Genomic DNA, 27179 nt, shown 5'->3' on the forward strand with positions numbered 1-27179 from the left:
GCCTCGGAATGAATGATACAGGGAACAGGGAGTATCCACCCGGTACACTCACTTGTACAGTCACATTCTGCCTCATCTCCTATCTTGCCAGACAAGGAAAACAGACATTGAACTGAGTGTTCAGCAGTATTTGGTCTTGGAGTTAAACTGCCTGCATTTCAATTCTGGCTCAGCTGGGTACCATCTGTGTAGCCTGGAGCGTGTTAATGAACCTCTCTGAGCTGCTCCAGTTCATCTGTAAATGGGGAGAGATGACAGTGCCTGTGACTGCCTCATAGGACTGTGGTGTCTAATAAATAAGGTAATTCGTGTAATGAGTTTGCACAGTGAATGCTTAATAAATGTTAGCTATCAATAACTCTTATTTTTAAAAATTCAAACGCATCTACATTAAGAAGACTGAGCGTCTACTGTACACATACCCTTACGCTAGGGGGTGACGTGGGGACTATAAATCACTAGGAAGAGGCGTGTAGCTGGAGAGGTCAGGGAAGAATTCAAAGACTCTTGAGCTGGGACTCGAGGGATGGGTAGAGGATGGATAGGGAGACGTGGGGGGCGGGATTCTAGGTGTGGGAACAGGGTGAGTAAAGTGGGGGACAGTGTAGGGGAACCCCACGGAGCGCTGTTGACAGGGCTGGCCCTGCGCACCCTGGGAGGATGGCACGCCCTCCCAGTGCTGTGACCCACTGGCTCTCATCCTTACTGGCTCACCCAGGCACTTGGTTCCAGCTTAGCTACTTTCCCCACCGCCCCTCACAGCCTCGAGTTCCCTTTCCTTCTCTCCTGGCCAAGATGCACATTGATTCTTTCACTTGTATCCTCTTCAGTTAATGAAACTGGACCCCAGCTTTTCTAACCTCATCTCACCATCCTGCATAAACCCTCTGGGCAGGTCTTCCTGTCTCCACGGTTATGCATCTGGGGTAGTGATTTTTCTTCTTGGTCTATCTTTGTGGTCCCTGGAACCCTCTGTGGCCCACAGCTGCAAACAGTTTCCTCAACTTCAGAGCATGGAATCACTGTGACACAGTCACGGTAAATGTCTGTGGTTTAGAGACAATCAAGCATGTGGTGCATGTTCTCCTTCCCTGGGATCTTTGGGCTTCTATTCTGAAGGGCTTTGGAACTGTAAACACAGGATTCCTGCAACAGTAAACACCATCAGTAGTATCTATACACCTGTGGAATCTTGGAAAATAACTACACTTCGGATTCGTCTCAGCTGTTTAAGTCAAAGATCTTTATTTCCAGTTTCTTTTTAAAGAAAGCTCTTATAAGAATCAGAGATGAAAGAGCACATGTAAATCACACTTCTTCCTCAATAACAAAAATACGGTTTCAATAATTTTTAAAAATCAGTTTTTAGGGATCCAGAGAGCTGGGAAAATGCTGCTGGGTTTTTCTGGTCTACCACGGAATTTTCTAAGTCATTTAGAAGGACGCATGTGTATCGTGGGTGCCTTATTTCCCTCCACGAGAACAAGAGCCTCAGGATCTGGAACGTGCTTATTTCAGGAAATTGGCAGTGACTGATTGGCTCTGAAGGAAAGTCGGCCCTGCTGGAGCTGCACAGGGAACTTCATTTCCTCCTGGAGGAAGTGGGCACAGACGCAAGCATCCGGGGAGCTCTGGTTCAGCCAGTTATTCATTGCTCTTCACCAGCCAGACCTCGTTGCGGCGTCCGTAGGGCTTCATGGGAGGGTCATACCCAGTGCAGAAGTAGAAGTCACTCCGGCAGGTGGCTGTACCCTCCAGGGTGGTGCGCAGCTGGGCGGCACGAGCTACGTAGTCAGTTGCCCTGGCATAACCGCCAAACTGCCTGAGGACACAGAGCAAGTCACTGGTTCAGAAAGGACAGGGTCTCTGAGAGAGGGGGGGATTTCAAAAGAGTCACTCACTACTCTTATTACGACAAGCGTGCTCTAGTTGTTAAGATTTCAGATCTGCCCCTTCCTACAGGGGTGGACTGAATCTCACTGAGCGTGAGCCTCGTTTGTAAAACTGGGATATGTTTCCTTTTTCTTCCAATCGGTTATGAGCATTAACTACAATCACGGATGTAAAAAACTCTAATGCAGGGCCTGAAACACAGTACATTCGGCCCTCTGCATCGGGGGGGTCTGTACCCGCAGATTCAACCAACTGCAGATTGAAAATATTTGGGGGGAAAAAAAACATTCCAGAAAGTTCCAAAAAGCAAAACTTTAAATTTGCCATGTGCCATCAACTATTTACATAACATTTACAGTAATAGGTATTATAAGTAATCTAGAGATGATTTAAAGTAGATGGAAAGACATATGTAGATTATATGCAAATACTATACCACTTTAGATAAGGGACTCTTGGATTTTGGTATCTGTGAGGGTCCTGGAACCAGTCTGGAACCAGTACTGTAGTCGGTACTAAAGGCGAGCTTCCCCTCCCTTTCTGAAATTTCCTGAAGAGATGGGAGGCTGACTTTTCCCAAAGCCATGGCTTTACCCTTTTCTCTAGCTCTCTCTGCTGCCCCAGTCGCCTCTCTTCCCTGCCTCTCTGTCGCCAGCTGTCGGGGAGGAGAACCAAGGGAGTTAGGGTGGAGCTGGAGCTCATGTTTCTCCCACTGCAGAGCAGTTCTAAGGACAAGTAGCAGCTTTGTTAAAAAACAGAGCTACCTTGTGACCACCTAGAGGGGTGGGATAGGGAGGGTGGGAGGGAGACTCAAGAGGGAGGAGACATGGAGATATATGTATATGTATAGCTGATTCACTTTGTTATACAGCAGAAACTAACACACCATTGTAAAGCAATTATAATCCAATAAAGATGTTAAAAAACAAACAAACAAACAAAAAAAACAGAGCTACCAAAGGCAGGGCCCCGAGGCAAGCTTTAAGCATGCCCCAAATAAAGAAATCACTTCTAATAAATCCTTTCTTCTGATCAAATCAGGAAAGCCTTCTTTTTCTAGAAAGTAAAGATGATTTTTCCTAAATCAGGCTTTTCTCTTGATGGCAGAAGGTGGAGACAGAGAAGCAATAAAGTTTGTCTTTTCACAACTATTATTCTCTCCTTACGTCACCTGCCTTCTCTCCAAAATTCATCCTGTGACCTACCCTAAATATACCACTCTAAATCTGGGGCTGCATTAAAATCTTTACTAGCGTCAAGCACATCCCCATTTCTAACGAGCTTTATGACTCAAAGGTCCGAATCTGCACCAAGCCAAGATTCGGCCAAATGCATTATTTTGGGTGGGGTTCTCTGACTCACGCTTTGCTCTTTTATAAGCGGTTAGTCATACTCGCTAAGCATTCAGCACATTGATTACAGGGTTACTGTTTTGAAAACACCCAGGATTTCATCTCTAAGGAGTTGGTTATTCTAATGTCTAGACAACAGCTACAGAACATGGACAGGGCTGAGACCAATTTGGGAGACAGGAGGCTTGGTCCTTCAAGTTTATTGAAGGAAGATTATAAGGCAGATGGAGAAAGGTGAGTTCTAGCTTCATGGAGGCTCAAATGAGATAAAACTGGATTAGGAGGCAGAGGATGAATATTAAGGAAGGACTGTTCTGACAATAAAAGCCTGTAAGACACTGGGCTTATTTTCGAAGAATGGCTATAGATTGAGGACCACCTGTCTGAAACGAATCAGATGCTGGATGGGGGTGGGGTGGTCAGGTGTTAAATACCTCTGCAGCCCCCTCTCACGCTGTGATACTAAGCTGTTTTCTGTGCAAATCGATGATGTCGGCTCTTTAAGCTACTGGGTTCTACAAACATCCAAAGGAGTGGTCCTCAAATATCTTCATTCATCAGCTGAGAGGCAAAATGGCTAGTTGTGTGCTCACATCCTACCTCTGCCACCGTCTAAGCTCATGGTCTTGGGCAAATGCTTGCATTTCTCTAACCTTCAGGTCCGTCATCTGTTCAGTAGGAGTGAGGGCGTCAATTTCAGAAGGCTGTGGTAAAGATTAAGAAAGGGAAAACCACGCAAACTCCTCAGTCTCCTGCCCGTCACGTGGGAAACGCACAGCAAACAGTAGCTACTGCGGTTACTTTGCAGCTTGCTCAGAACAGTCGTTCAGTTCCCTGACGCCCGAGGCGAGAGACATAATGGTGATGTAAAGTAAGATCCTGAACCGAGCGAGAGAGCTTAATGACGAAGAACTGGCTCAGTTAACAACCTCAACTTCTCAGTGAGGCCTCCTCTCAAAATGCTTTCAATCTTGTAACCCCACTCCCCTTCCCCATTCTTCCTTTCCCCTCCCTTCTTTCCTTCCTCCCTCCCTCCCTTCCTTCCTTCCTCCCTCCCTCCCTTCCTTCCTTCTTTCCTCCCTCCGTCCTTTCCTATCCTTTTCTTTCTTCAGAACGTCTCACCTTCTAACATACTATATAATTTATTCTAACATACTATATAAGTTATTCATTGTTTACGGTCTGAGGCCCCTGGTAGAATACAGGCCCCATGAGGGCAGGGATCTTTGTCACTCTTTGTCCACTGGTGTATTCTGAGCACCTAACACACATATTAGACCTCTTGGCTAAATGAACAGTCTGGGATAAATGACAGAAGTTGCTGTCTTCAGGCTGATAGACGTAAAGATGAGGGCACTTAAGTCTGTTGGCCTCCATCATCACTCACTCATAGAATAAAATCTGAAGCACCTACTAAGGGCACAGTGGTGGGAATTCAAATAAACAAAGTGGAGGGACTGAGGCCATGTTGGAAAGGGCCTTGAAGGTCACGCTAAGGACTCTGAGCCTGACCTTAGATGCAAAGATGGACTCAGGAAGGGGTTTTAAAGTTAAGGGACTGCCGTGATCAGACTGTATTTTGGAGAGACCCCTCTGGGGTGGGGGGGGTGGGAAAATGAGGGGAAGGGAGTCACGGGAGGCCAGGAACAGCTGACGGAGAGATGAGGAAGGCCTGGACAAAGGCAAATGTGGGAGGTGAGCCTGGGGTGGGGAGAGGCCAGGGCGGGGGTGGGTTGGAGGGAGTCAAGGATTCTCCAGGGCTTCCAGTTAAGTCTCTGAATGGAAACTGACACCGCCACCCAGAAGAGGGATTCGGGGCTGAAGAGTCCCTTTGGAGAGGAGGGGTGGGTGGGTTTGTCATCTGGTTTGGGGCATATTTCTACGAAGGTGCCTCGATGAAACGAATTCGTGCAACAATTATTGAGCCCCTAAGCGTGTGCTGGGCACTGTGAAATCTCCCTAGACTTGGGTAGGAACTGGAGTCAGAGATACGACCGGGGAAAGAGACGGGTCTAGCGACAGAAACTTGGGCGTCCCCCGTGAGTAGGTGCTGGCTATGGTCACAGCGAAGAGGGGGATGAGGCCCAGGTGGTGAGCATACAGAAAGGCAGCAGGCTGTTCTCAGAAATCCTGGTCCCCCGGTGCTGGGAGGAGGACGAAGGCTCAACAAAGGCCACTGAGAAGGACCCACCTGAGTCCAAGGAGACCTGGCAGAGAGTGATGCGGAGAATGTCATCATCATTCAGGGATTCTTAAATTCATTACCAGAAAAAAAAAAAAAAACCCTTGACTTTTATAGTCTTTCCCAGGCTGACTAAGATGCTCATAACGAGGATGAAAATTTCCCTATTGCTTCATCAAGGAAGCATTCTACTGGGAAAAGAGCAAAGCTGGATGAGCTGCGGAACAGATCCACGTGTGCCAGTCTAGCCAACTGACTCGAACCCCCATCACAGAACCGCACGAACAAACCAGAAAACCAAACCCTCCCAGGCGCAGAGCCCTAGGACGTGAAGGAGGCCCAGCTCTGGCTGCCTTGTTCCCCGGGCTCAGCTTCCACGCTGCACCCCCAGCTCTCCAAGTCCACAGGCACATCTGAGTGTGAGTTAAGGAATGCTTGTAAAGCGCTTTGAGCTTCTCAGAGGAAAGAAACAGGAAGTCTATACACCATTTCTGCAAGCCTGTTAACAAGTGTCTAAGTCTCCCTCTTCAAAGCTGCTCACCACCAGGGCTCTGTAGTGGGAGCTCAGTATTCCCAAGAATTTGGTTACCATGGGAACCGAGGAAGGACACACATGCCCTGGATTCCAGAAATACAAAAGGAACTGCCTAAAAAGGTCTGGAAGAGTTGGGGTGGCGGGGGATCACGCAGGCTTCATTGAGGCGGGATAACAGACGGAGACTTTGGTCCAAGGTCCGAAAAATCAGAACGTGTTACCTTTCAGGGAGTGCCTGGGGCAGGCCTGCAGTGAGGAAGAGGAGAAATGGAATGCCTCTGAGCCTGACCACCCGACGTGGCCTGGAACTTTCACAATCAACAGGTCAGCACAGATTTGTAGAGAGTCTGCCATGCACATAGCCCTGTGCTAAGCAGGAGAAGCACAAGACGAAGAGCTGATAATTCCACATCAACAGGAAAGAAGCTTAACACCGTATGGCATTTCATTCAATCAGATTGAACCAGGCTTATCGAGTTGAGCATCGCTCAAGCAGGAAACACACGCTCGAGAGCACAGAGCCGCAAAGACGATGGGGAAGACTTTCTACCCCGGCGAGGTCTAACTGCAGTGGTCAGGACAGAGACACACATACAGATTAGGCAGGGCAGGAGAAAACACCAGAACGGAGGTACACACGGAGCGCTCTGGGGGCAGGGAACAGGGAAGGGTTGGCTCTGACTTAGAACATGAAGGGGAGGGTGCTACGGACGTGATATCAAGCTGCTATCTCTTGAGCATCTCTTCTGATGCCGGCAGTGAACAACATGACAGAAATTCCTGCCCTCACAGAGCTTCCAATGAGCAGAGGTTGGGGAAGGGCTGAGAGGAGCTGGGTGAGTGAGTGAAGGTCTGGGAGTGGATATTGTATGTGTGCGTGTTTGAGGCGGGGCTTGGGAGGTGTGGGTGGCATGCTCTGAGGCTAGGCGGACCCCCGGAGTGGGGCTGTGTTGTGGAGGACAGTACACGCCACAACAAGGCATTTTACTAGGCTTCACTGCCTGGCCAAACACCTGGGGACCCAACCCAAAGCCCACCCATCCCCCTTCTTATTTTATTACTCTCTTGGGCTTGGTCCCAAACCTCGGATGTGCCTCGGGCAGAGTCAGGAGGGGCCCACAGCCAGAGCCAAACAGCAGGGGGAAGTAGTGCGATCGATCGGTCCTGTGCTTTAGGGCTGGCGGTGACAAAAGGACATCTCAGAAGAGGCAGAGGTGGAGGGACAAGAAACACTGAGGAGGCCTCAGCAACGGTTCAGGCAAGAGGTGATGAAGACCGTGGCCGTGCGTTTGGAGGGGAAGGCACAGCCAGGAGGTGATTAGGACTCGGCCAACACTGATGTGGAAGATGAAGGAGTCAGGGTGGATGTGAACGGGATGGGTAGGATGGAGGGGGCCTCTAGGGGTCAGAGGTGGGAAGGAATGTGAGTTCCAATCGGACATGCTGATTTGGGATCCACCCGAGGAGGTTTACACGGCGATGCTGCCCAGAGAGCTTGGGATAAAAGGCGGCAGCACCAGCCATGTTGATCTGGGTTCATCCACCTGGAAATAGTGACTGAAGCCCCTTCCAAATACTAGACTAAAGGGACAACTGAGCAGCTGTGGGGGGAGTGAATGGTGATGGATTAGGTTTTAGATACAGAATCTTATCACTGGCGGGGCGCTCAGAGGCGACGGGGCTTAAATAGCAGAGGTACCCAATAAACATTTGTCAAACGCAACCAAACTTGCCACTTGGGACAAACGTTGCGTGCATAATTGTCGCACATGTGTTCAGATGGTATTTGAATTCCTCCAGGGCAAGGGCTTCAGCGTCTCATCACCTGTCCATTTTACTCTGAGACAGATTATGCCGGAATGTATGTATACATGTATTTATTTATTTATTTTATTCTATTTTTTGTTTTGGTTGTGCCGCGTGGCATGTGGGATCTTAGTTCCCCGACCAGGGATCAAACCTGAGCCCCCTGCGTGGGAAGTGTGGAGTCTTAACCACTGGACTGCCAGGGAAGTCCCGAATGTATTTATTTTTGAGTAGAAATAGGCTTCCCTGTAATTTCAGTTCAGGTACCACTTCTTATCTCTGGAACGACACTGTCCTGAAATATCTCGAGACATTTGCTTTTTGTCTGTTTTCCCCACTACAATGTTTCTCCCACCTCAAGGGGCAGACGCTTTGCTCGTTCCCTGCTATATTTTCAGCACCTAAAACGCTTCCTGGCACAGAGTAAGTGAATGATGAAGATGTGATTTTTTTGACTGAATGAATGAATGTGTAAATGGCCTCGCCTTTGTCTTCACATTGAGTCTGAGGAATAGTAAGACGTTTAAGGGAGCTGGATGGAGGTCAGGTAGGAGAGTTACTGATGGAAGGGTGACAGCTGAAGCTATCAGGAGGGGCCGAGCTCTCGAAGGAGGAGAGAAGGAGGCAAGGTCCAAGACTTTCATTCATTTACTTATTCACCAGCTTTTCTGTTTTTAATTAAAAAAATTTTTTTAAAGAGCCCTCAAATCCCCCTTTTTGTTTTGTTTTATTTTATTTTTACTTTTTTTGGCCGCGTGGCTTGTGGAATCTTAGTTCCCAGACGAGGGATTGAACCCACGCCCTTGGCAGTGAAAGCGCAGAATCCCAACCACTGGATCGTCAGGGAGTTCCCCTTATTCACCAACTTTTAACTGAGCACTTAGAAACCAGCCAAAGGCCCTGCCCGCAAGAACATTCTAGTGAGGGAGAGGACAGTAAATAAATGAACTAATAGGTATATAAAGCAGGTGACAGTAGGTGATGTGAAGAGAACTAAAGCTGAGTAAGGGGGTAGAAAAGGAAGGGGAGCTATTTTCGATAGGACGGTCAGGTGAGGCCCCTGGAAGTTGACACGAGAGCGCTTGGGTGTTGAGCAGGCCAAGTAGGGAAGGCTGTATCGTGCCACCCGTGGCCCAAACCTCCTGTGATACAGATGAACGCTGGAACCCTCTAGGAGCTTGGCCTACACTGGTCTGTAGCTCTCCTAGGCAGTAATATGGGAACACCCTAGAGGCTTAGCAGTTGGACCCTTTCTTCCAAACTCCTCTTCCTCTAGGCCGAACTTCCCAAGCTGCTGGTGGCCTCAGTTGGGGCCTGGTCATTCAGAGAGAGAAGCAACATGGGCAGCCCTAGAGGTGTTGCCTCAGGGCCGACAAAGTGCTGTCACATGCACACCCTCACTGGACCCTCCCGACACTGCGTCCTACGTTCTATTTTATAAATGAGAAACCTGAAGCTCAGAAACCCAAAGTTAAAAAACTCATAATTATCGGAGTTCAGGTTTGAACTCCAGTGTATCGGTAGTAGCTTGACTTTTTTGTTAATTCTAGTAAAACGTGACCTAATTCTCAGAGGGCGGTGAAGTCAGGAAGAGAACAGGCTGGCATTCACTGAGTGTTTCCCTAACGTCCAGCAACATGCAGGCACTTGTGGATATTATATTTCATCCTCACAACGAGCCCATGGGGCGCTACTCTTACCCCCACCTCACGGATGAAGACACTGAGTCACAGAGAGGCTCGGTGAGAAGCCAAAGGTCCTCTGGCCATTAAGCGGTAGAGCTGGGCTTGGAGCACAGGTCACCCTGACAAGGAGCTCCTTGTTTCCAACTCTTTCCTTTATACCCAGACATCTCATTAAGATCATGAAAGTCTTATTAACACCATCGAACCTCTCCTGCTGTTGGTCTCTGTTGAATTGCACTGAGGAGGCTGAGCTCTAACCTAAGTGGCCTTTATAGAACACAGAGGGAGGACAGTGGTCTGGAATGAGGCCACTCATCGAAGTGTGAAGGACAACTCCATTGCCTCTTGTGAATACTGAAAAAACTCTAATCACGTTAATTTTTCATAGCCTTCTATTCATTTAAACAGTATTTGTCATACATACTGCTAATCAATGGACATCCCTTCACAAGGTCATAAAAAAGGAAGAGTGAGTTAAGGAAGGATGCACTATGTATTTGAAACAGTACTTGTGCCTTCTATTATGTCATCAACTCTGCCTTCCACAGAGAGGTACTATTAAACGCACACTTGACTGTGCAGTGACACCTAGTGGCTACTTGAGGAATGAACAGATGCTAACTTAGGATCCGATGCTAACAGGTTAAAAAAAATTCATTGAGCCAGGCTAGATGCCGTCTTTGTCACTTTCCTCTCTGTTTAGGTTGCAGTAAAGGAAACTTCGACAGACCTGGCTTGAATAGCACCTTTTAAAGAGATTCCCTTTCCCACCATAAGGAACCAGGGTTCGTTGGAGAAATGGCTAATTCCAGCTCTAGAGCAAGAAATGTCAAGATGTGCTTGAAATATCCTGTCCTACCAGAAACCAAGGAAGTTACTGAAGATTACCAGGGTCATGTCAAAAGGACCAAGAAACCAACTTGAAGAGGTTCCCACTGGCCAAAGATGGGACAGTTTGAGCTCTGTGAGAATAATAACTGCAAAGAACTGAAACACATCAATTATGTTTGAATTCATATGTTTATATCGGTACTCAAAAACCAGAGATCAACACTGCCTCCCCTTTGGAGGATGTTAAGAAATGAAATCATTATTCTGAAAACTGATAAAGAGAAGGCATCAAGCTAAAGAGAAGGTACCTGGCCTTTTTTCTACAACTCTATCTCAGGGAAACCAAATAGTAGATGAAGGGAAGTTTCTCTTTACCAAAGTACTCCGGCTAATAAATGAAGAAGGAAAAATAGAGAATATTATCATTTAACAACCTCTAAGGAAACATGGCATCTGGGAAATGGTGATCTAAGGTCACTAATATCACAAAAACAGAGGCAAGCAAACATCATGAGCCCCTGATGGAGGTACACAACACCATCTTTGAAATAACCTTGCCCAAAACTCAAACTTGAATCTGATTATGCCTCTAGTTCTGACTACGAATTTCAGGCAATACAGGGGCAGAGAAACATGTTAAAATGCCACAGTAAGGAAACCAGCAAAATTCAGACTGTGGGAAACACTAGGATAAATGATCCATAAACGGCAAGGAAAAATGAAAACGTGTGGTGGTGAGAAAATCAACAGATCAATAAAAGCTTAAAAGATGTACCAACCAATTGCAATGGATGCATCTTATTTGGACCCAGATTCAAACAAACTGTAGGAACAAATTATGAGCTAGTAGGAGAAAACTGAACACTGGATATTTAAAATTATTATAACAGTAATGAATTGTTAAAATTTTAGGAATAATAAGATATTATTTTTGTATTTTTAAAAAGTCTTCAGTAGTCACAATGAAATATTTATGAATGAAACAATGTAATGCCTGGAATTTGCCTAAAAATAATTTAGGGTCGGGACCAGGTTGAAGTTGTGAGGATACACATGACACAAAATTGGCCTTGAGTTAATTATCATTAAAGATGAGTGATGGGTACGTAGGGTTTCATTTTCTTATTCTATCTTTCTATAAGTTTGAAGATTTCCCTACTAAAAAGTTAAAGGCAAAAGAAAAAAATTGGACCAAGTTATTATCCTGGGTTTGGAAAAAAAAATGATTAGAAACTAGTCCGTTCTGCTTGAAGTCTTATGTGACCTGACTTAATCATGTCAACCTCATTTCTTATGAAATAAGAAGGGGCAAAGAGAAAGAATAATTACTGAAACCTACTACAGGTCATAAACATTAAGCAGTTTATAAATAGCATCTCAGTGAATACTGAAAGGTAGTCTCTAACAATAATACTATGAGGTAGATTATATTATCAGCACTTACAAGATGGGAAAACAAAGTCTTACAGAGGCTGAGTAACTTCCCAAGCATCATCCAGGATTCAAACTAAAATATACTTGTTCATCATATTACACCAGGCTGCCTCCCAAGACGCAGGAAAGAGGATGGAGAGGACAGAGTGGGAACTAGGAGAGGACAGAGTGGGAACTAGGATGAGACAGCTGAGACACCTGGGGCTCAAGATTTAAGGAGGTGCTCACTCTCAGGGCCAACCCTACATACACTTGGACAACTGTGAGACAGTGTCTCCTTAAATTTTGCACAACAGGTGCGCCTGCTTCCTCACCCTAGTCCCAGCCCTGGGAAAAGATAGTCTAGGTATTCTTTAAATAGAGTTTGCTTTCTCTGCAGCCTCTGCAGTGAAGGCTGGAAAGTCTGAATGAGGGCTGGAGCAGAAGAGGTGGAGGCTCCTGTCACACAGGAGGATTTTAACAACTGGGGAGTCACTGATTATCTAGAAGAGACCTGGCTTCTGAAGGGAGGTTGAGGCCTAAAGAATAAAATCATGCAACCACTTGCACCTGTTATTCTCTAAAGTCAAGGGAACTGGACCCCAAGTAAAGCCCTGGAAACAGGACTAGAATAATAGGAGGCACATGTGCTCTGCTGAAAGGCCCACAGACCATGAATAACTAAGGCGGTAGCAGTCCGGCTCTGGCAAACGCTCCCTGCCCTTCTGGCATTCAAGGGGAGTGTGGGGTAAAAACGAAGTATCTCTAGCCCTTTATGCTCCCCAGATATTCATGACCAACTACAGATTGACTTAGATATTCTCTGAATCTCCCAGAACCCTGCTGTGGCTAATGTAGGTGTTCAGCTTAAGCTGAGGGGATATTCTCTATATCCAAATCAGTTTGGCAACTGGCAAAGGCGTTTACTTAGATACAATGCAAATGTTTGTGTGCTGTAGGCTGAAGAAATTCAAGAAGAAAGTCAGTATTCAGTATTTCTTAATTCATCAATAATATGAATTTAGAAAGAGAAATTAAGAAATAATCCCATTTACAATTGCATCAGAAAGAACACAATACCTACAAATAAATTTAACCAAGGAGGTGAAAGATCTTCACACTGAAAACTATTAAGACATTAATGGAAAATCTGGAGAAGACACAAATAAATGGAAAGATATTCCATGCTCATGGATTAGAAGAATTAATATTGTTCAAATGTTCATATTACCCAAAGCAATCTACAGATTTAATGCAATCCTTATTAAAATTTCAATGGAATTTTTTACAGAAATAGAAAAACAATGTTAAAATTTGTATGGAACCACAAAAGACCCTGAATAGCCAAAGAAATCTGGAGAAAGAAGAACAAAGCTGACGGCATCACATTTCCTGATTTCAAACTATATTACAAAGCTATCATAATCAAAACAGTATGGTATTGGCATAAAAACAGATACAAAGATCCATGGAACAGAACAGAAAGTCCAGAAATAAACCCAGGCATACACGGTCAACTCATTTACAACAAAGAAGCCAAGAATGTACCATAGGGAAAGGACAGTCTCTTCAACAGATGATGCTGGGAAAACTGGACAGCCACATGCAAAAGATTGAAACTGGACTACTATCTTACACCATACACAAAAGTCAACTCAAAATGGATGAAAGACTTGAACATAAGACCTGAAACTGTAAAATCCCTAGAAGAAACCATAGAGGGTAACCTCCCTGACATCCATCTTGGCAATGATTTTTTTTGTATTTGACTCTGAAAACACAGGCAACAGAAGCAAAAATAAACAAGTGGGACTACATCAAGCTAAAAACCATCTGCACAGAAAAAGGAAACCATCCACAAAATAAAAAGGCAACATATTAAATGGGAGAAATTATTTGCAAATCATATATATGTAATGGGTTAATATCCAAAATATATAAAAAACTAATATAACTTGAGAGTAAAAAAACCCAGACAATCAGATTAAAAAGTGGGCAGAGGATCTGAATAGACATTTTTCCAAAAAAGATATACAAATGGCCAAGAGGTACATGAAAATGTGCTCAACATCACTAATCAGCAGGGAAATGAAAATCAAAGCCACAGTGAGATGTCACCTCACACTTGTTACAATGGCTATTATGAAAAAGACAAGAAGTAACAAGTGTTGGCAAGGATGAGGAGAAAACGGAATCCTTATGCACTGCTGCTGGGAATGTATATTGGTGCAGCCACTATGGAAAACATTATGGAAGTTCCTCACAAAATTAAAAATAGAACTACCATATGATCTAGCAATTCCACTTATGAGTATATACCTGAAGGAAATGAAATCACTAGTTTGAACAGATATCAGCACTCCTATGTTCACTGCAGCATTATTTACCATAACCAAGGTGTAGAAATGACGTAAGGGTCCATAGACAGATGAATGGATAAAGAAGATGTGGTACATACATACAATGGAATATCATTTAGCCACAAAAAGAAGGAAATCTTGCCATTTGCAACAACATGGTTGGACTGTGAAGGCATCATGCTAAATGAAATAAGTCAGACAGAGAAAGGGAAATATTGTATAATCTCACTCATATGTGGAATTAAAATAAAACAACTGAACTCACAGATACAGAGAACAGATTGGTGATTGCCAGAGGGTGGGGAGGTGGAGGGTGGGAGAACTAGGTGAAGGCGGTCAAAAGGTAGAAACATCCAACTATAAGATAAATTAGTTCTGGGGATGTAATGTACAGCAGTGACCACAGTTAACAATATTGTACATTGTATCGTATATTTGAAAGTTACAAAGAGAGTGGATCTTAAAATTTCTCATGGGGACTTCCCTGGTAGCGCAGTGGTTAAGAATCCACCTGCCAATGCAGGGGACACGGGTTCGAGCCCTGGTCCATGAAGATCCCACACGCCGGGGAGCAACTAAGCCCGTGAGCCACAACTGCTGAGCCTGTGCTCTAGAGCCCATGCTCTGCAACAAGAGAAGCCACCGCAATGAGAAGCCCGCACATCGCAATGAAGAGTAGCCCCTGCTCGCCGCAACTAGAGAAAGCCCGCGTGCAGCAACGAAGACCTAATGCAGCCAAATAAATAAATTTGTAAAAAAAAAAAAATTTCTCATCTCAGGAAAAAAATGTGTAACTTTGTTTAATGAAGGATGTTAACTAAATGGTGGTAATCATTTCATAAGATAAACATATATCAAAGCATTATGTTGTATTTTAAACTAATGCAATATTATATGTCAATTCCATCTCAAAACTGGAAAAAAAAAATGCAAATGCTCACTGCAGATGATTCACGTGCTACCCGTGTATGCCTAAAGAACCGTTTCCTTACGTGGAATAGACAGTGATGCCTTCCCTGTCTTCGATCTTAATGCTGTCATCGCTGGGAGCTGGTGGGTTGCTTTGAAACTCATTTGGAATCCGGAACCAGACTTTTAATTTCTTCTGTAGGGACCCATCGGCACTGGGGAACACGGCAAAGGAAATAGGAACTGTCATCCCCATCCCGATTCCTGAAAACACAGAACCCCACAGAGGGACGTGGGTGTTAGAGACAGAACCTGCTCAGGCCCATGGACCATCTGCTGGTCTCATTCTTCTTCTGAGACAATATTTGTTGTTCTTGAAATTTATCATAAGTATTTCAGGCATTAAAACATATCATCAGACACAGAGAAAACACCTCTTATTTGTATATATTGGAGGTAAGAGCATAGTGATTCAACTCGTCTGGAAAAAATTATTTGGTAATATATATTTAAGACTCTAAATATATCAGTATCTAATTACTTCCTATCTAATTGTTGATTTTAATGAAATAATCCAAAATATGGAAAGGGCTATAGGTAATAGCATTTTCCTTGCAGCAGAATTTATAATGGTGAAAAATTGGGATTCATATAAATGTTCAAAATAGGAATATGTCTAAGTAAATTATAGGCACATGATGTAATTCGATTTAGCTATTAATAGTTATGCTTAGGACTATTTAGCTACAGTGTAAAATAATTATGAAATAAGTGACAGAAGCAGGATGTATTGCACAAACACTATGATTACATTTTAAAAAGCTATTAAAAAGCCCTAAAAAATACATTCGAAGACGACAATGATTATATTAGAAAAGATGGATTAAGGGTGCTGTTTTGTTATTTTCAAAAATTTTTAATGAGTTTATAATTTTTACACATATTTTCTTCTAAAGAAAATGTTATGACAGTGCTAAGAAGGAAAAGATTTCTTCTTGACCTCTTACTGGTCAACTTATGTCCAAAGCCTGATTACTTTGGTCCTAGTAAATGTTACTAAGGTTAATACTAGTTTCTAACTTTCTCAATTATCAACTTGAGATACATCCTAAAAATTCAACACGTTGTCTCTTTTTTCACCTTGTGTTCTGACCCATTTTGGGTTTGCACTGATTCCAAAGTGCAGGACAAATTAGAGAGCTAAAGAGTTAAATTCGTGTTTAGATACGGTTTACATGCTAATAGGCACACTGAAACTTCAGGCCTCTCATTTTAAAAACAGGGAGGCAGCCAGCACAGACTGCCAAGTCTTTTTATTTATTTATTTGTTTGTTTGTTTATTATTTTTAGGCCATGCCACGCGGCTTGTAGGATCTTAGTTCCCCGACCAGGGATCGAACCTGGGCCCCCGGCAGTGAGAGCACTGAGTCCTAACCACTGGACTGCCAGGGAATTCCCATGGACTGCCAAGACTTTAAGAGGGGAGTAGACTAAGAATTCTCAGGCTCTTTATTTGCCAGAACAGAGCCAGGGACCCTCCATAATCATCACTCACTGACCCTCAGTATCCCCACACAATCTGAGCTACCAGGGGGCTGACTCTGGAGATTTCCAGCCTGGGGGCAGAGGTCTCATGTCAGAAGCTGGCCTTGTTCTGTGGCCTGGCTTCTCGTGGGCACACCTTACCCAGTCCACCAATCCAAAGACATGATAAGCAGTGTAGGGTTAAAAAATAACAAATAAACAAACAAAGAAACAAACAAACAGCGTTGTGTCTCCACACCTGGGAGAGAAGCATGAACTCAGTGCTACTGAGCGGGGATCCCAAAGTCGGGGGAGGCTGGCATGAAGTCAGTGGGTCTCCCCAGAGCCTCCCTGCCCACAGAGCACAGCAAGTTCACGTGCCACTGAAACAGGTAGTGACAGGTGCCTTGTGGTCCCTCCCTGTGTTTTCCATCGAGGACGTGAGGCTATGCAGCCCTGGCCTATGAGACCAGAGCCAATCCTTCAGGGATACTCACCCTTGTCATTGGTGCCTCCCACATACTTCATGACTTTGGGCATTGCTTCCCGTAGAGCCTCATCCACAGGCTTATCAGTCACTTCCACTGTGGCAAACTTCCCACCTTCACAGGCCCTCTCCTCATAGGAGACCTCTCCCTAGAGGCAGAGAATACGCAGCGCTTAAGAGATATAAAGTAGCAACCTGTGATGACTCTAGAAACAGTGCAAGTCCAGTTACCAGAGGCACACACTGCTAAGGAACTTTCCATAAAGAGCCCAACTATGGTGACAGGGAAGAGACAGGCCAGAGTATGAAGGGCCATGACAAACAGATTCTGAGATTTCTTACAGATGTAGAGACAGCAGAAAAAACGTCATATAATCAATATTCGCAGAGAAATAATAGAAGATATTACAACCCAAACCACCCAGAATGCTATAAAAATAGACTGTTCTGAGATCAAAGAGCTCTGGGAAATTAAAAATATAACAGACAGGAAAAATTCAGTGGAAAGGCTAGAAGAGAAAATTGAAGGAAATATTCTAGAAAGTCAAGTAAAAAGGCAAAGAAGTAGAAAATAGAAAAGAAAATCAAAGGATCAAGCCAAGAGATCCAACCTTTGAATAACAGGAGACCCAGGAAAAGAGAAGAGAAAATTGCGAAGGAGGAAACAAAGAAATACAGCAACAATCCCACAAAACTCTATGGCCCCAAGATTAGCCTCAATCTAGCAGAAGGGCTGCAATTCAAGAAGAATCAGAGTAGTTCTTTTCACACTGTACTCCCAGATGCAATTCCTCTTCCCAATCTGTCTCACTAAGTCACACCCCCCCCATGCCCCTCAATGACCAGCTGCACTGTCACCTCCCCCCCAAACCCTTCCTCCTTGGCAGTGATCCCCTCTATGTGTTGAGTCTCTGACCTAAGGTCGTTACCCTTTCCCTATAGACCCACACAGCCCTCTTTCACCCCTCTTCCTCCTCCTCACCATTTGATGTCTCATATGAAATAGTTTTGTATTCCTGAACATGCTGTAAGGCAGTGCTTTCAAACTTTAAAAGAAACCACAATCCATAACAAGAAATACATTTTTACACCACACCCTATCATGAACATACACGTTTGAAGCAAAGTTTCACAAAATAACACTTTACCCTTATGGACTGGATGCATTATGATACATGTCTTTTCTTTTTTTTTTTTTAAAATTGAAGTATAGTTGATTTACAATGTGTTACTTTCAGATGTACAGCAAAGTGATTCAGATATATATATATACATGTGTGTATATATATATACGTATATATATATATATATATATACGTATATATATATATATTCTTTTTCAGATTCTTTCCCCTTATAAGTTATTACAAAATATTGGGTATAGTTTTCTGTGCTATACAGTAGGTCCTTGTTGGTTATCTATTTAATACATATAGTAGTGTGTATATGTTAATCCCAAACTCCTAATTTATCCCTTCCCCCACCTTACCCTTTGGTAATCATAAGTTTGTTTTCCATCCTGTGGATCTATTTCTGTTTTGTATATAAGTTCATTTTTTAAAAGATTCCACATATAAGCAATATATGATATATATCTTTGTCTGACTTACTTCACTTAGTATGATAATCTCTAGGTCCATTCACGTTGCTGCACATGGCATTGTTTCATTCTTTTTTATGGCTGAGTAATGTTCCATTGTGTATATACACTACACCTTATTTATCCATTCAACTGTCGATGGATATTTAGGTTGCTTACATGTCTTGGCTATTGTAAATAGTGCTGCAGTGAACATTGGGGTGCATGTATCTTTTCGAATTATGTTTTTTTCTGGATATATGCCCAGCAGTAGGATTTCAGGATCACATAGTAGCTCTATCTTTAGTTTTTAAAGGAACCTCCATACTGTTCTCTATAGCGACATGCCTTTTCTTTCTATCCTATTTATTTCTATTCTGCTCTACTCAAGTGAATTTTAGTCTAGTCCACGAAAGGAAAAAAAACCTTGATCTATATTGATTTTACTCTCTGGTAATGGAACACCAGTACAGTTTGAAAAATCTGCTAGAAGGTCTTTGTGAACAGAAACTATACCCCAGAGCTTTACATGTTAGATGCTCAAAAGATATTTATTTATTGATTAAGGAGGTGCCTCTGTTACTCATGATTATAAAAAATAGACACACGATAGAGGACCTGGATGCCCCAGGCTGGTCAAACAGGCCTTCCTACGACATCTTAGACTGAAGATTCAAGTTCCAAGGGGATATAATGAATCTCTAGAGGAGGGTAGGACTGTGAGTGGCCTATACAGTCTGAAAAAGTACACTTAGTATTATAATCTTATACCTAGAATGCAAAAACACCTATTGTTTTTGCAATGCAAAATTGAAGGAGACTAGTGAGAAAGGGGTCAGGGAAATCTGAACATAAACCCTGAGTGCCAATTTCATATACTTCCCTCCACATGGGGCAGGGGAAATTGCACCAGACCAAGAATCGAGAGGCCACAAATTGGCCTTGACTTTGGGGCGCTGTGCCTACTAATTCCGAGGACTGCTATGAGGCCCTCCCCTTAGTGAGTCTGACACTTCCAAAGAGCCTTCAGTAGCAAATTGTGTTACGTAAACTTGGGGTATTTTGCTCTTTCTGGCTCCGTCTGTCACAGCAGAGACCAGACCCAGCCTTCATTTGAGGTCCCACTGAGTCTTGCCACTTAAAATGTTTTAAATTCCAGAAATGTCACTCTGTGAGTCACAGAATTTCAGCCTGAAAGAGGTTTCAAGGTTCACCCAATCAAACTAATTTTACCAAAGAGGAAATGAACCAGAGACACTGAGTTGCCCAAGACCACACAGCTGCTGAGTGGTGAAGCTGGAACCAGAATTCAAATCCCCAAACTCTGGTCTAATGCTTGCCACAAGGCTCTATGCTCCACAGGGGATGAATTGGGTGTTTTTTTAACCTCTTTCTGTAGCTACTGAGGTAGTTATTTCTGACAGACATTTGTAGGTTCGTGTCACACTCAGAACTGGGCCATCAAAAGTCATTCAATGCAGCTCCTTCTCTTACAAATGAAGAAACCAGTGACCAATTCTCACGGGAGAAAGAGCTGGCTGGCTCTCTCCTTTGTTTTCTTTCCTTCTTTTATTCATTCAACCAACTAAAGAGATGAAAGACATGGTCCCTGACATCAGGAGGCATGGTCTAACAGAAGTAGCCAGGAAAACAGGTTATAAATCTGACGATATGTTTAAGGGGAGAGGCGCTCCAGGGCAGTGTGGGAGCATGGAAGAGAACCACCTAGGTTAGTCTGGGGGACATGGGTGTCTGTTTACAAGTTTGGGTAGGCCAAGCTGAATTTGAGGTGCTTACAGATCATCCAACTGGACATTCAGTCACCAATGCATTGATTCATCGAATAAACATCTACTGAAAACCTCTGCCAGGTGCTACAGATTTGGAGATTAATATGATACGGGAAGTCTAGTTGGATGGTGAGAAGAACTACGTAATTATTACATGATGTAGTAAATGCTCTGATAGTTTAGGGAGGGCAATTTCAGGTAGCGGGCACCCTACGGGTAAAAGCAAAGAGCTGAGTAACATTATGATGACGGTGAAAAATATAAGCAGTTCACTGCCACTGGAGCAAGAACTGTCCAGCAGGGCATGGCAAGAAAGGAGGCCAGAGACTCTGGCAGGGGTCAGACTTCCGAAGATCTGAAGGCTCTCACAGGGAGTTGGATTTTGGAACCACTAGTCCAATGACGGTGATCTGACAGCAAGTCCATTTCATCTACCCCAAATTAGTTCAACCTACTTTTGTGATCTAAATATAGGGTTTTGCAGGCGTGTCTGAGTCTTGAGTGAGCATGTTCTCAGCTTGTTCCCCGAGGCAGGAAAGTCCACGGCTAGAAAGGAACGGCTGCCGAGAAAGGAATCCAGTTTGATTCAGGGAGCCCAGCCCCCATGATAACTCTACCATCCTTTAAGGCTGAGCTTAACTCTACCTCTTCTTCCTGAATGATCCTGTCTTCCCATGAACTTCAAAGACAGGTGACACTAGAGCTGGAAGGGCGCTTACAAATCCATTGGTTCATCTGTCTCTTGTTACAGATGAGCAAACCGTCCATTGTACAGTTAGACACATGGGTCTGGACTCAGCAGGGGCCTGGCTCAGTTAGGATGCATCAGCATAAGGGGCAACCAAAGCTGGGAATGAGGCTGTGTTGCCCAGGGAACATACACAGAGCATTTTATAGAAATTAATCACGTTAATTAATCCCCCGCCTAAAAGCTGTCATTCACCAAGTTCTTAACTTATCTGTGATGGCCCAGGCACCACTGAGCTTCTTCCTACTTTGCCGGCCATACCCCGAGCACCTCCTCACTGGCCTTCTGCTATTTCCTTCAATGCCACGGTCACTCCTGCCTCAGGGCCTCCGTACCTGCCTCTTCCTCTGCCTGGGGGATTCCTTTCCTGTCTCTGCCCAATGAATCCCCACTCACCCAACAGGTCCCAACCTAAAAAGTCACTTCCTCAGAGAGGATCCCAGTTTAAAACAGGTTCCCCATGATATTTTCATAAGCCCTTGTATTTTCACAACATAGTATATTGTAATTATAATTACAATGGAATTATAATGGAAGATAATTACAATGGAAATTGTGATGGAATAATAGTGTGTTTAATCTCCAACTGCAATCGTAAGCCCCATGGGGTCAGGGACTGTCTGTATTATGTACCGCTGTATCTCCCAGCATCTAAGACCATGTCTTACACATATATATAGTAGGCCCTCTATAAGGATTTGTGGGAAAGGAGGCCGTGGAGTGAAGCCTGGCTTTACTCTAATGAAAAGGAATATGGTAGCCATAGCTGGCTGGAGAGATGAGAACCTAGCCTAACTATATATATCCATCCTGGAGGAAGGTTGCGCCACATTGTCTGAACGTGGTTCTCCAACAAGTACTGCCTGTTTTCACAGCATCTATGTCTGTAACTTCTCATTTGAACCACTGGATCACTATGAAAATTTAGCTTTGAGAGATGGATATTATCCAACTATTCTGATTTTCCAGGGAGCTGAATTTAAATAGAGTTCTATTTCTGCAGAAAATAAAGCACCTAAGTTAACACTGTTAGCACATGTGATTCTTCAAATTTAACATCTTGAGTGCATTTCCTTGTTACGTGTAACAAAATAATGGCCTTCCCTCACCCCACATTCAGCTAGCTTGTGCTCCCACGTCAGTAACTAGATGAGGATTTCAGCCAGTGGCCACAAATAGCAGTTTTCAACATTCAGTGGGAACCCTGGTCAAGTTCAAGTCCCAGACAGAGATGTTGCAAGAATGCCTCTTGCTATGAGATTTGCAAGGTCCTCTGCAAGGCTGTTTTTTTTTCTCTTGCCACCTGCTGTGGTTGGTATACATGCTGATTTTGGAAGCCAGCTTTCTCACTATAAGAAAACAACAATAATTATTATAATAATGATCAACCTAACTGAGTACTTTCTATGTGTCACGTATTATTTTAAACAACCCTGTGAAGAAGTAAGTGTTTTTATCTTCATTTTCGGATGAAAACAAGAGGTTAAGTAACGTGCCCAAGATACAGTGGCAAGAGGTGGGGTAAGGATTCCAAGCCAGGCAGTGGGGTCCTCATCAACGTGCACAGGCTGGAAACAAATCCCATAAAGATGTCCATTACTAATATCAGTCCTGCTCTCAGCAGCCACAAGACCCACCCAACCCCACACAGAGAGCTGTGTGTCCTCCTCCCTCCCCAAGCAATGCAGAAGGACCTGATAAGGTCCGCAGCAGCCTGGGCCTCCCCACCAGGTGCCTGGAATCAGCCCTGAACATCTGGTTGAGTCTGACTTTGAGCTACGTGGGGCACCCTGTGTAACATATTCATTCACCCAGGAAAGTGAACAACGGTTTCTGACCCAGACTCTTTCCGGGAAGAGAGAGATCATTTCAGAAAGAGGCTCTCTTCACAATAACAACACCCTGAATTTGTATATTTTTTTTAAAAAAAGATTACAAGGATCTTCGACTGTTTAATTCATTGTCACATAAGGCATTGTCATTCTCATCTTACAGCTGAGGAATTTCAGGGTTCAGAGTGGTTGAGAGGTTAAGTAACTTAACCCAAATTACCTGGAAAACTAAGGGAAAGCTAACAATCAAGTGCTAGGTATTTTGTTGAACAATTTATAATTGGTTTTCTCCTTTAAATTTCAGAACAATGTTATAAGACGTGGATTATTATTTTCTCTCACGATTAGCATCAGAGAGGTTAAATGGGCCGTGACCACGAAGCTAGTAAGAGTGGAGCTGAAGTGAGTTCCAACATAACGATATTACTACATTTGTAGGGTGTATTAGTTTACAGATCATTTTCATGTTTCTTAAACAATTTAATATTTCTAGCAACTCTGGGAGTGGATGGGGAGGATATTTTGATACCCTTTCTACAGTTGGCAGGCACTGAGGTTCATTCAGGTTAAATGATTTGCTTCAGCCTGGTAACAATATCCCGTATGGCTCCACATTCTTATCAAATGTTGAGGGAAGATGCTTATCAGGGAGCTGCATTTATCCCTGGAGACACCAAATCAGTGGCAGGTGACACTGTACTATAAGCGGCTAACAGAAAACCAAATGACTGGAGCGTTCTGAACAGAGGCACCTTGATTCAGAGAATTGATTTCACAGATCATAAAAGAGCTGAGATGCCCAACAGGGACAGTAAAGCAACCCTGAGGTTAGTAAGTGCCCTACAGAGGTAGAGGGAGGCTGATCTTTTACCTGAGCTCAGATACCTGGATCACTTGGTGAGAACCAGAACCACGGTGGCCTGGCTAGCAAGAACTGGAGCCCCAGAGAAGCTCCTGCTTCCAGAGACCTGATAGGAAGGAGAAGGAGAGGGAGAAATACACTGGCCTCTCCCTTCTTCCTGCCCTCCTATTTCCCTCTAGTGCCTCCCACTGGGAGCCCAGACCCTCCGCCTGCATTGCAAATAACCGTTAACACCAAAGACAAAGTGAGCCCAATTCTACTACAGAAAGGAAAGTTCTCTGCAAGCTGTGGGTAACACGTGGACTCCTCAAGTGTCAGGGCCAACGAGGACCCTAGAGATCATCGGGCCGAGTCCACAGACTGGTATGCACACAGGCGACATCCCACCACAGACAGATCCTCCTGCCTACCTGACCCGCAGGGTTTACAAACATTTGTAACAGTTAAAACTGACACAGTTGTCCTACTTAAAACCATAGCCTCACCCCTAACACTCTCTAGGCCCTCCTCCCCTTCCCTGCTTTATTTTTGATCACAGCACTCATCACCACCTGATACATGAAATATGTGACTTACTTGTTCACCAGTCACTAAAAGAGAAGTTCCATGAGGACAGGGATTTTTGCCAGTTTTGTCCGCTGCTTTATCCCCGTTGCCTGTAAGAGTACCTGGCCCACTCAACAGTTATTTGCTGAATGAATAAATTTTAACTTTAGAGATTTCACATGAAGAGTCTGGATTGCTGGTTTTCCTTAAAAACCCAGCAACCCTGGTTCACATCACTGCATGACAACTGCCTGGAATTACCCTTTGCGGATGGGGACTTGAGTTCTCTGTCTCCAACTTGCCTCAGTTCGCACCCTGCCTTATAGTTTGTCACTCATTTTCATTATGCGCCTGGCTGCTTGTAGGCACCTGAATAGGTCACCTTTGATCAGGGCTAAAGTGCTTATTCTACCTACGGCTAAGGAAACAGATATAGACAGATGAAGTAACAAGCCTCTGGCTATAGCTGCTTGAAGAGTCCAGACTCTAGTTGAGGGCTTTTGTGTGATGATCAATGTAATGGGTACCTGACTTTGGCCCCCCAGACAACACGGTCCTTTTACAGGTGAAGCACTGGGCAGGGAGCTGAGTATACAGCCGCGAGGTGCGCAAAGTACCTGCCCACAAGGAGATTATCATCTAGTGGCAGATTTCTTGTTTTCAGGGGGCAGTCCAACTTGCCTGGGTGAGCACTAATGTTAGTTTGGGGGAAAAGTGCAATGATGCCCTCTTCACTCATCCTGTATTCTAGGCGTCCAACTCCCAGAGGCCAACAAGCCATTTGACAGCTCTGGGCCTTTGCACGGGCTCTTCTTGTTTCTGTGCATTCCTGCACATCCCTGAGGCCTAGCTGACGGCACTTCCTCTGCGCAGGCCCCACTATCACCCCCTGGCAGAACGGACTGCTCCTTCCCCTGCGCTCCCGGCCTTGAACAGTTACCTCCTTCGCAGCGCAGATCTTGTTCTTTTATATTCAGTTCGCCACCAAGGACAGTTCGGGAGTTTCTTAAGGACAAGCACTTTTTCAGTCTTTCCTGCAACCGAAGGCCTCTCAGCGAACAAATATTCATAAAGTTTGGAATGTTTAAATGGACGAATGCATTCAAGAGGCGCAGTCCATCTCGGTAAGCTGGGATTCTCCCCTCAAACCCATCCTGCCTCTTTGGCTCCCCTCCTCGCAGCACAGCCCTTTGCCCCGCTGCACCCGACCTCCTACTCCCCTCCTTCCCAGTCCAAGCGCTGGGCATCGGAGGGCCGTGCCCACGGCAGACGCCAGAACGCACAAGCCCGGGCACGTTCCTGCCCCACCTGCCCACGCTCCAGCCGCGAACAGGGTGCGGTGGGCGCGGCCCCCCTTCCGGTCCCCGGCAGCCCTGTGGGCCTACCTTGTCCCCTTTGCTCAGGATCTGCCAAGGCCAAGTCTCTACGCTCCCAAACAGCGAGTTCTTGATCATGCCCAACATGGTGTCGCCGCGGCACTCTGGATGCGCGGGTACACGCTGTGTGGCCGTTGCGGCTGGCGTCAGCTGGGCTACCCGGAGGGACGGGGGGGAGGGCGGGGCGTGGCGAGCGGGGAGGGCGTAGCGTGACGAATGGGCGAGGCGAGCGGGGGGTGGGCGGGGCGCCTCGGGCTCCGCCCCTCGGAACGCGCTCGGGGAGGTGGGACTCGGCGGGAGGGGCGGCGCAGGGGTCGCGCTCTGACACCTGCCGGCCGCCCACCAGGGGCGCGGGGCGGTGGGTAAGCACGTCGTCCTCTGCTCGCCCTGCCTCCTGTACTGGCTCTGACCTCTTCCCTGGGGGCCTGAAACAGATGCGCCCCGGTGTGGGATTTAGGCAGCGGTGGTGAACACCCCGCTCCCCACCCTCGAGACTGTCCCCCGCCGTGTCCTCTCTCAGGTACCTGGGCGCTAAACTGCAGAACTTTCGGATTCCTCGCGTGCTTTGCCGGGCCTCCACCCTCAGGCCCTGTCCCCAGGCAGGCGCTATATCAGGTTCACAGTCTTTGTAGCCTCCGCCCTTAGGGACCCCTGGCTGCAGCATCTCCACCGACAGATGTCCTATTTTGCCCTCCGCCCCTGCCACCTCTCATCCAGACGATTGAAAAAGCATCTTAACTAGTTTCCTACTTAGCACTTTCTTTCTCCAGCCCGTTTTAATCACAGATTCTACGTTAATTTCCCAAATCACAGCTTTGCTCATTCACTTCTTCCGTTCAAAAGCTTCTAACCAATTTTATTACCATTTATTGAGTGTCTGCTCTCCCTGCCAAATACTTTACAAATATTCCCTCTCCTCCTCACAGCACTAAATGTATTTTATAGTCATTTTACAAAGGAGGAACCGAAACTCAAAATAATTATGACTTTCCCAGTAAAGTGACTTTAAAAGAATAAAATGACTTTCCCAAGGTCAAAAACCAGTGTGAGGTTTGGTCAGGATTTGAATCTGTGACTGTGGTTCAGTGTCCATCATGCTTTTGTTGCACCCCTGTCACCCAGACTTCCACAGATCTCCATACACCCTCTGAATTCTGCCACTGTGCCACGCTGACGCCTCCATCAGGACGTCCCCTGCTTCTAACTCACCCCCTGAAATTCGACTTCTCTGAAAATACAACTTTCACTGTGTTTCCAGGAACAATGTGCTCTTTCTGTCTGAACTCATGGTACCATTTTGTTTATTCAAAGGTTCTGTCCACATGAGGGTTCTTCTTGCACAGTTCCCCACTGGTTACACTGTCATCTGAATTTATTAAACTAATTGTTAGCCTGATTTGTGCAGGCTGCTCTGACCCAACGCTGAGGAACCTCTTGCTGTGCCTGCCTCTTGGGAAAGAAGACCTTGA

At 45.0% G+C, this 27179-nt stretch overlaps 1 protein-coding gene across 1 annotated transcript; it reads right to left on the reverse strand.

Moving 5' to 3' along the window:
• Positions 1-1221: 1221 nt before the first annotated feature.
• HEBP1 (heme binding protein 1) lies at positions 1222-25879 on the reverse strand. The gene is made up of 4 exons (XM_036866676.1): positions 25720-25879; positions 16988-17126; positions 15050-15230; positions 1222-1822 (listed from the first exon to the last, which is right to left on the reverse strand). Exons 1-4 carry the CDS (start codon positions 25795-25797, stop codon positions 1645-1647), a joined length of 576 nt encoding a protein of 191 aa, XP_036722571.1. The 5' UTR covers positions 25798-25879; the 3' UTR covers positions 1222-1644.
• Between the last annotated feature and the right edge of the window lie 1300 nt (positions 25880-27179).

The sequence above is a fragment of the Balaenoptera musculus genome, chromosome 10 (assembly GCF_009873245.2).
Source record: "Balaenoptera musculus isolate JJ_BM4_2016_0621 chromosome 10, mBalMus1.pri.v3, whole genome shotgun sequence".
Lineage (NCBI taxonomy): Eukaryota > Metazoa > Chordata > Mammalia > Artiodactyla > Balaenopteridae > Balaenoptera > Balaenoptera musculus.

Excerpts from the sequence above, each read along its gene's own strand:
- HEBP1 (XM_036866676.1), bottom strand. The coding sequence starts at position 25,797 with ATGTTGGGCATGATCAAGAACTCGCTGTTTGGGAGCGTAGAGACTTGG. Across the intron at positions 17,127-25,719 it reads TCCTGAGCAAAGGGGACAAG|GGAGAGGTCTCCTATGAGGA; the intron begins GTAGGCCCACAG and ends CTCTGCCTCTAG. Across the intron at positions 1,823-15,049 it reads GGCATCACTGTCTATTCCAC|GCAGTTTGGCGGTTATGCCA; the intron begins GTAAGGAAACGG and ends CTGTGTCCTCAG.